At 38.1% G+C, this 10,246-nt stretch overlaps 1 protein-coding gene across 1 annotated transcript in view; it reads left to right on the plus strand.

Moving 5' to 3' along the window:
- CPNE8 (copine VIII) overlaps positions 1-10,246 on the plus strand; it is a 400,491-nt gene that overhangs the window by 109,700 nt on the left and 280,545 nt on the right. The window contains exon 4 of the mRNA XM_006888207.1: positions 7,122-7,225. Coding sequence (XP_006888269.1) covers positions 7,122-7,225 — 104 coding nt within the window. The remainder of the gene's footprint in view (positions 1-7,121; positions 7,226-10,246) is intronic.

The raw sequence follows: 10,246 nt of genomic DNA on the forward strand, positions 1-10,246 counted from the left end.
AGGTTGGAAGCAGGAGTAAAATTCAGTTCCGAAATAGCTTGCTTCCAGAAACTCTGTGAACTTGGAGAAATGATCAAAGTTATACAGGTGCTCAAATCTTGCATTCATAGGGTCATTGCATCTGTTCACATACTTCCTGCTGTTTGTGGTGTATGTCAGGGCAATATCTTTTCTCCACACCTGTTCAGTCTGTATGCTGAACAAATTGTCTGAGAAGCTGGACTTTATGAAGAAGACTATGGCATCAGTAGCAGAGGAAGACTAATCAACAGCCTGCAATATGCAGATGACACAGCCTTGCTTATTGATAGTGAGGAAGACTTGAAACATTTGCTGCAGAAGATCAAGGACTATAGCCTTCCATTTGGATTACATTTTAGCATCAGGAAAATAAAATTCTCATCACTGGACCAGAAGGCAACATTATGAAGAAAAGATTGAGGTTGTCAATGATTTCATCTTCTTTGGATTCACTGTCAACACCTTGGTACCCACAATAAAGAAATCAAAAGATGAATTACATTGGGAAAATCTGCTGTCAAGTAGCTCTTCAGAGTTCTTAAGAGAAATAATATCAATTTAATGACAAAAGTGCACCTGATATAAGCCAACAACAACACGGCTCTTTGCATTTCTTCGTTAGTGAAATATCTCTTTAGGCCCTTTGCTCAGTTTTTGATAGAGTTGTCTTCTGTTAAATTGTATGAATTAGATATTCTGGATATTAAGCTATTTTCCAAAAAAGGATTGCCAATTGAATATTTCTTTATTGAAAAGAAACCTGGAATAATTTGGCAGTGATGACTGTTTACTTAATATGAATGATAAGATTGATGACTGTATTGTAGATGTTAAAGCTGTTGAATTGGCAAATCTTATCTATAGCTTTTGCAGAAATTCTAGAAAGCCAGAAAGAAGTTCAGAAAGGAAAAAAAATGAGTAGCCGTATCAATCAGATGTTCCTAAATATCTTGTGAGATAATGGCCGAAGAGTGACTACCTACTAGCCACATGAAGATCATTGGTGATATCATTCAAATCAATTTCTGGATCATGTGCTAGAAGAGATTATAATGGGTGTAGCCCTAATTTATAGGCTGTTGTTGTAGTTGTTAAGTGCAGGCAACTCATAGCGACCCTATGAAGGAGAGTCCTTGATGCTTGGGTGTTTTTCATCCTCTCTCCAGGTTCATAGGGTTTCCGGAGGCAAGCTATTATGGAAGTGGATGCCACTCCTCCCTCCAAATTTATAGGTGCTTATCTAAAAAAAAAAGAATTTTAGTGGCTGCTTATTAATTTTAACTTATCTACTTAACTATCCACATTGCTGAAAAGCCAGGATTCCATAAGAAATTAACTTGTGTTTTATTGACTCTGGTGACTTGATGGTTTGCAACTCAATTTGGGGCAATTTTATCTTTCTTATAGATTTCACTCAGATTACAGATTCTGAATCTACAATTGAAATATTGGAACTAGGGCATATAGATTCTGGCTCAGTTTCTATTTAAGAGTTTGTACATTGACTAATTCGATGTTCTCTGCATTTACCTGGATATTGTTCTGCTTTCCAGCAGTGAAAAGATTGGAAAAGCCAAGAAATCATTAATAGTCTTTTTGTCATATCTTCCCTAGGACCTAACATATTCTCTGCAGATATAGAGGAGTCCATTGAAGAATGCTGATCTTGTAGCCAAAGTGATTTAGAATAGAGAAGTCTACTTCAATATTCTCATCCATGACGGAATTAATAATACCTACTTTGCAGTGTTTTGTAAGGATTTAAAGTTGTTGTTGTTGTTAGGTGTCATCAAGTTAAGTGTGACACATAGTGACCCTATGAACAATAGCTCTAAATTCTGTCCTATCCTGTGCCATCCTCACAATTTCTGACACAATTGAGCCCATTGCAGCAGAGACTGTGTCAGTCCGTCTGGTTGAGTGTATTCCTCTCCTTTTCCAGCCCTCCACCTTTCAAAGCATGATGTTCCTTTCCAGGTAATAGCTTGTTCTAGCAAAATACCTGAAATAAGTGAGATGAAGCTTTATCATCTTTGCCTACAAGGAGCACTCTGGCTATATTTTCTCCAAGATGTATTTGTTTGTACTTTTGGCAGTTGATGGTATTCAGTACTCTTCTCCAGCACCACAGCTGAAAGGAATCAATTCTTCTGTCATCTTTATTCATTGTCTAGGTTTCAACAACATAGGAGGTGATTAATGATGTGAATTAGATGCATTCCTTAGTCCTTAAACTGACTTTATTGATCCTCAATAATTTGGAGAAGTCCCTGTCTGCAGACTTTCCCAGGCAATAAATCTCCTGATCTCCTGATTGCTAGTACAAAGGATGTTAATTATAGATCCAAGTTAGATGAAGTCTTTCACTGTTTGAATATTTTTTTTCCATCTGTCATGATGTTGCCTATTGGTCCATTGGTGGGAATATTTGTATGTTTTCTTGACATTGAAATGTATGCCATATTGAAGGCTGCAGTGTTTAACTTTCTGCAGCAAGTGCTTCAAGTTTACTTTGAGCAAGCAAGATTGTTATTGTTGTTGTTATAAGCCATTGAGTTGCTTGTGACTCATAATGACCCTATGTGCAATGGCCCTGAAACCTACTCTATCTTGTGCCAACCTTATTGTCTCTGACACACATACCCCCATTACCCCCGTTACTGAACCAAACCATCTTGTTAAGGGTTTTTTTTTTCTCTTGCACTGTCCCTCCATCCTTCCAAGCATGATGTTCCTCTCTAAGGAATGATTCCTACTTGCAGCATGACAAACTATGTCAGACAATTCCTCAGAATCCTTGCCTCCAAGAAGCAGCCTGGTTTCACCCTCTCTAGGGTGAACCTTTTTGTTCTGCTGGCAGTTCACTGTATTTTCTACACTCATCTCCAGCATCATAGCTAAAAAGCATCAATTCTCTTTCTGTCATCCCTAGTCATTGTCCAGCTTTCTGATGCATAGCAAGTAACTGTGAAAATGGCTTGGATCATGTTCACCCTAGTCTCCAGACTGATGTCATTACTCTTCAGTACTCTGGAGAGATCCCAGACAGCAAACTTTTATAATACAATTCGTCTTTTGATTTCCTGGCTTTTGGTACCAGAAGTGTTGATTGTGGAGCCAGACAAACTAAAGCTGTTAATAATCTCAATCTCTTCACCACCATCTATCTTGATGCTGCCAGCTGACCCAGTGGTGAGATTCTTTGTTTTCTTGATTTTGAGCTTCAGTCCATATTGAAGGTTGCAGTCCTTAATCTTTTCCAGCAGGCGCTTCAGGTTCTTCTCAGTTTCAGTAGACAGGGTTGTGCCATCCGCATAATGCAGGTTATTGATGAGTCGTCTTCCAATTCTGTTAAAGAATTGGCTCCTCATAGAGCCCAGACTCCCAGATGATCTTTTTTACATATTGATTGAAAAGGTATGGAAGTAGGACAAATCCAGAGTCACTGTAGCAAAAGGAATTGGCTGACCCAGGAGAATTTAATGAAACAATATATGAGCAAGAGCCTGTGGTAATGAAAGAAGTTCAAGCTGCTCTGAAATAATTGGCAAAACACAAGGCCCCAGGTATTGACAGCATATCAATTGACATATTTCAACAAACAGATGACACCCTGGATGCACTGACACTATTGTGCGAAGAAATCTGGAGGATAACCACTTGGCCAACTGACTGGAAGAGATCGCTATTTGTTCCCATTCCAAAGAAGGGTGACCAACAGAGTATGAAAATTATCGAATAATTCTATGTGCAAACAAGATTCTGCTGAAAATTACCCAAAAATGACTGGAACAGCACATCAACAGAGAACTGCCAAATGTTTAGGCTGGGTTACGAAGAGGTCATGGTATTACGGATATTATAGCTAATGTTAGGTAGATCTTGGCTGAAAGCAGAGTGTTAGAGGAATGTTTATGAGTATTTCATTGACTATGCAAAGGCGTTTGACTGTGTGGATAACAACAAACTGTGGCTGACTCTGAGAAGAATGGGAATCCCAGAACACTTGACCATGTTTATGTGAAACCTATACTTGGATCAGGAGGCAGTGGTCAGAACAGAGCAAGGAAACACTGCACCTTGAGAGGCAAGATTGTATCATCTACATAATTCAGTTTATTGATGAATCTTCTCCTAATCCTGATGCCACATTCTTGTTCATAGAGTCCAGCTTCTTGAATTATTTGCTCAGCATAGAGATTGAATATGTATGGAGAGAGGATACAACTATAACCTACACCTTTCTCAATTTTAAGCCATGTAATGATCCATTGCTCTGTTCACACAACAGACTCTTGGTCTGGGTATAAGTTTTGCTTGAGTATAGTTAAGCATTTTGGGATTCCCTTTTTTTAAAGTAGTGCATGAAAACTACTTGGAACAGATGAAGTATCCAGTAAAGAACAGGTAAAATTCTTACTGTTGTTCAACATAAATATTGTGTGTTTTTGAAATAGTGAATTCATTACCTTGAGTTACGGCTTGCTTGTGTGTTATTCCAGAGTGAGTGGAGGGAAGAATATAAGCCAAGGACAAAAGTAGGTGTAAAATTTATGTTTGTACTCTGTCTTTAGAAGCAGTGCCTTAATGGCCTTTCTTTCTTCATGCTGAAAGAAGAGACAACTAAAAATAGTATTTTAGTTTTCCATCTGCCCTAAGATGGAGAACATTATTTCTTTTCCTAATGTAAAATGTGACATAAAACCTTTAAAACCCTCCAAACGAAACCTATTATTGGCAGCTGATTCTACTGTGAACCTATAGAACTCATTAGAACTGCCTCATGGGGTTTCCAACTTTGTAATCTTTATAGAAACAGACTGCCAAGTATCCCTGCCCCCATTCCACCTTGGAGCAGTTGGTGGGTTTAAATTTCAGCCTTTTTGCTTGTAGGTGAGGGCTTTAACACCATACCGGTAAGATTCCTCAAAGATTGTGGCATACTGGTTTAAAAGCATGCTTGAATTGATGTCTCATTTTAGCTATGTGCATACTTGTTGTTATTATGTGCCATCAAGTTGCCTAGGACTTGTAGCAACCCTGTGTATAGCAGCTCTAGACCCTGCTCTATCCTGGGCCAACCTTATTATCTGTGACACACATACCCTCATTACCCCAGTCACTGAATTAATCCATTTCATCCAGGGTCCTTCTCACTTATGCTGCCCATCCAACCTCCCAAGGCTAATATCCCTCTCCAAGAATTGGTCCCTCCTTGCACTATGCCCAAAGTATGTCAGACGGAGCTTCAGAATTCTTGCCTCCAAGGAGCAGCCTTGTTTCACCCTCTCCAGAATGAACCTGTTCTCTTAGCAGTCCATAGTATGTTAAGTGCTCTTCTCCAGCACCACAGCTCAAAGGTGTCTCCTTTTTTTCATTTCTAGTTATTGTCCAGGTTTCTGATGCATAGCACATAATTGCAAAGACCATGGCCTGGATCAGGTGCACTGTAGTCTCAAGGCTGACATCATGGATACTTACCTTAACAATTAAAACAAATAAAAGAAAATTATGATTATTTTTATTTAGGGAGTTGCTTCATTCCTAACCCAAAATCCATCCCACTATAGTGGTTCAAGTTTACCAGTGTTTCCTTGGGAAAAGAAATCTAGACATCTTCTGGCAATTTGTAGTCTCAGAAGCCCACTGGAAGGTGAGCTATGATTCAGTGCAAAGAATATGTGTTTACACTGATGTCTTGTATGTCTTGGATATCTAGCGTTTCTTTAATAGAGATACCACATGTGAATGGCTTAAACATGTAAATTTATTCTCTTACAATTTAGGAAGCCAGAAGGTCAAATTCAAGGTAGCTCTAGGGGGAGGCTTTCTGTCTTTGCTTCCTAGTTCTGGAAGTTTTCAGTGCAAGGGAGCTCTGGAGGCCTAATGAGTATGGATCTAAGTTATGCCACTAAAGGTACATGATTCAAATCTACCAGCTGCTTGGAGGAGAAATGTGAGCAGTCTCTTAAGGAATGAATTTACAGCCTCTGAAAACTTGCTGGAGCATCAGTTATGAATTGGTTTCAAGTGAATGAGTGAGTTATCTCTTGCAAGATAAAAAGGTATAATGGACCACACATTACATAGTTCAGACTCTGATGGGACTTAGGGAATTGTATCCCTCCTTGGTCATGATGAGTCAAAAGCGAAAACGATTAGACAGCACCTAACAACTACAACATCCCTCCTGGAAGATATGTTCACTTTACATCATTATATTAATGCATTTCGGGGAGGAGACAATTCAACCTGTGATGTGTGTAACAGATTTAAGAAAGTTTCAGCATATTCCCTGTCTCCTAACTGGTTTTGTGTGGACATCTGTTTTGTTTTATTGGGGGAAGAGGTTATGAATCCTTTTATGCTTTGTAGTGTTAAGAATATTACCTGATGATTCTCTGAATAAGTTGTTGTTACATGCCCTCTACTCATAGGTTTTCAGAGGCAGTAAATCATATAGAAGAAGATTGTCAGTCTTTCTCCTGCAGAATATCTTGGGGATTCCAACTACGTGCTTGTGAGTTGGCAGTGTAACTATTTATCACTAAGCCACCACAGTGTGTATATAAGAGGTATAATATACAGGTTGTTGTTGTGTGCTGTCGAATAGATCTGGCCCATAGCTAACCCTCTAGCGGGTTTTCAGAGGTAATTAATCACACTAGAGAAAAGTTCATCCTCCAACAGAGAAGTTGATGGATTTGAACCAAGAGCCTTTGAAATTGCAGTGCAGCTTCTTACCACTAGGCCATCAGTTAGAGGATATAATTTATAATAAATTTTAATTGAAAGTAGAAGTGACTTCTTTTGATTAGAAGGAGATTTGGCTTTCAAGTTATTTGAGCAAATTTAGCTTGCTAAATGTTTAAATTTTGAGGAGAAGCTGCTTTTTTAAGAAAGCTGAATAAACTTAAGTCTCATTTACTGATTTTCCTGAGTGAGTTACAGGGTGATATAATTCCTACAAACTTTTCTGAACCACTTTATTATCAAACCATTTTGATATTTATTGCCTCTATTTTAAAGGAACTATTTTTTATAAGCAGGATTCTTTTGACAAGTACCTACTCAGAGCTTTAATTTTTCTCTCTCTACAGTTTGGAAGAACTGAAGTAATTGATAATACTTTAAATCCTGATTTCGTAAGAAAATTTATTTTGGACTACTTTTTTGAAGAAAGAGAGAATCTTCGTTTTGACTTGTAAGTTCTAATAAAATTTGCATTTTATAACATTTCAATATATATTTTAGAAATACGTTCAGTGTTCTGTTTGCACTAAATCCTAGAAAATACTTGTGTGGAACTAAATAAATTCTATTCAGAGTGTGGCCCAACTACAGTAATCAGCACTCCCATACATTTTGTAGTTTCTGTGCTGTTTGCTTGGTGAATAATTTAACCAACTTGAAATACTGGGGAGAAAAAAAGTATATATTTTCTGTCAAACCATCCCACAATTTAGTAGGTTTTTTAAAAGTCCTACATATAATTCAAGGTGTCTATTTAATTCCATGGTACACACCCCTCATATGTTTTCATTTCTTTGCACTAATTGTTAGCATGGTATCTCAGTATTTGTCTCGATGAGATACTCCCCTCCTTTATAAAATAAATATTTACACACACACACACACACAATTTGAGTTAAAATTTGTGGAGAAAATTGGTTTTCCATTCAGCAATTAATACATATTTTATTTCCTGAACTTGATTATACTTTTCTCGTCATTACAGCATGCTTCTCGGTTAAGCATTTCCATTTGTCTTTCTTTTCTAAACCTTACTGTTTCCTTAGTTTTATCCCTGGATAAATGTTACCACTTTGATCTTACGTAGTTAATTGTTCTCAGAAGTACACTCTTCCATGATGTTATTGATCACTTTATGTTGTTTTTATTAGGTGTTAGCAAATTAAGTATACAACTTATAGCAAATTTATGATCCATGTGAAATATGATGTTGTATGTATGTGGTGTTGTCTTTGTTCGTGATCGAGTTGGAACTGATCTATACCTGACATTCCAGTGGGTTTTCATTAGACATTTAATCACACAGGAGGAGATTCCCTATCCTTCTCCCACAGAGTATCTGGTAGAGAATTTTATATATATATGTGTCTGTATATATAAATACACACACACACACACACACACGCACACACGTTGTTGTTGTTATGTGCCATAGAGTCGCCTCTGACTCATAGCGACCCTATGTATAACAGCCCTAAACCCTGCTCTATCCTGCGGCAATCTGTCTCTGACACACCTACCCCGAATACCCCAGACACTGAATCAATCTACCTCATAGAAGGTCTTCCTCTTCTGCGCTGTCCCTCCACCTTCCCAAGCATGATGTCCCTCTCCAAGGACTGAGCCCACCTTGCAACATGGCCAAAGTATGTCAGATGAAGCTTCAGAATCCTTGCCTCCAAGAAGCACCCTGATTTTAAGCTCTCAAAGATGAACCTGTTTGTTTTCTTAGCAGTCCGTGGTATACTCAGAATTCTTCTCGAGCACCACAGCTCAAAGAATTTTCATACTATCATCCCTAGTCATTGTCCAGCCCTTTGATGCATATCAAGCAATTGCAAAGACTGTGACCTGTATCTGGCAAAGCTTAGTCTCCATCCTGACATAGTTGCTCTTCAGTACTGTGGAGAGGTCTCTGACAGCAGACTTTCCCAGTGCAATTAAACCTTTTAATTTTCTGGCTGCTGGTGCCAAGAGTGCTGATTGTGGAGCCAAGCAAACCAAAGCTGTTAACAGTCTCAATCTCTTCATCTACCATGATGCTGCCACTTGGCCCAGTGGTGAGAATCTTTGTTTTCTTGATATTGAGCTTCAATGCATATTGAAGACTGCAGTCCTTGACCTTCTGCAACAAGCAGGTTTCAGGTCCTCCTCAGGTTCAACAAGCAGGGTTGTGTCATCTGCGTAATACGGATTTTTGATGAATCTTTCTCCAATCCTTATGCATAGAAATATATATTAAAACATCTATAACTCTATCTATCATCTATCTATCTATCTATCTATCTATCTATCTATCTATCTATCTATCTCTAATATCCATCCACTCCAGCAAAGGCCTCAGCTTGGTCCAAGAAAGAGTGTCCTGCACCATGTTATTTGTATTTCTGATTGTCTTTACAGTTTGTTGTTAGAAGTATAATAACTTTCAGTTTGTTATGTTGAGACTTGTTTTGCATGATGCTTATTACTTTATTCAGGAGTGTTTGTGAAAGAGAGGAAGACCCCCAACCAGGTGGGTTGATATGGTGACTGCTGCAGAGGGCTCTAGTGTGTCAAGAAGTGTGAAGATGGCACAGGATAGAACAAGGTTTAGATCTTTTGTTCATAGGGTTGCTTTGAGCTGTACTCCACTTGATGGCACCTCTCTACACCAACAAAAACCAACTGTTGCAATTGGAAATTGATTACATGCAACCAAGATACATTAGTCATATTTGGTGACTGGAAAGCAAAAGTTGAGAATAAAGAAGAAATATCAGTAGTTGGGAACATGAACTTGGTGAAAGAAATGAGACTGGAGGCAGAATGATAGAATTCTATACGGTCGATGATTTATTCATTGCAAATACTTTTAATAATAAAGACAAACATTGACAATACATGTGAACCTCATCTGACAGCCTACACATGACTCAGATTGATTACATATGTGTGAAAAGTCATTGTAAAAGCTCAATAGCAGCTGTGAAAAGTAGGCCAGTTAATGATTGTGAGTCAGATTATCAACTATTTGTATGCAAGTTCAAATTGAAGCTAAAGTTAATAAAATCAAATCCATTAGAATCTTGAGTCTATCCCTCCTGAGTTTAAAGACTATCTCAGGAACAGGTTTGAAGCTTTGAATACTAATGAGCAAAAACCAGATTAGCTGTGGGAGGATATTAAGAATATCTTCCATGAAGAATGCAAAAGGACGTTACAAAGATGGAAGGGGGGGAGGGGGAAGACCAAAATGATGTCAGAGGAGACCCTGAATATTGCACCAGAGTGCCAGAAAGCCAGAAGAAAGGGAAGAAATTAAGATATTAAGGAGCTGAATAGAAGATTTCAAATGGAAGCTTGTGAAGACAAAGCAAAGTATTAAAATGAAATGAGATCAACATACAAAAATCAGTTGGATTTCTCTACAGTGACAAAAAGAATACAGAGCCAGAACTAAGAGAAACAATACCTTTCACAATAGCTAATC

This window comes from Elephantulus edwardii, unplaced genomic scaffold (assembly GCF_000299155.1).
Source record: "Elephantulus edwardii isolate Elephantulus edwardi_28Jun2011 unplaced genomic scaffold, EleEdw1.0 scaffold00065, whole genome shotgun sequence".
Taxonomy (NCBI): Eukaryota; Metazoa; Chordata; class Mammalia; order Macroscelidea; family Macroscelididae; genus Elephantulus; species Elephantulus edwardii.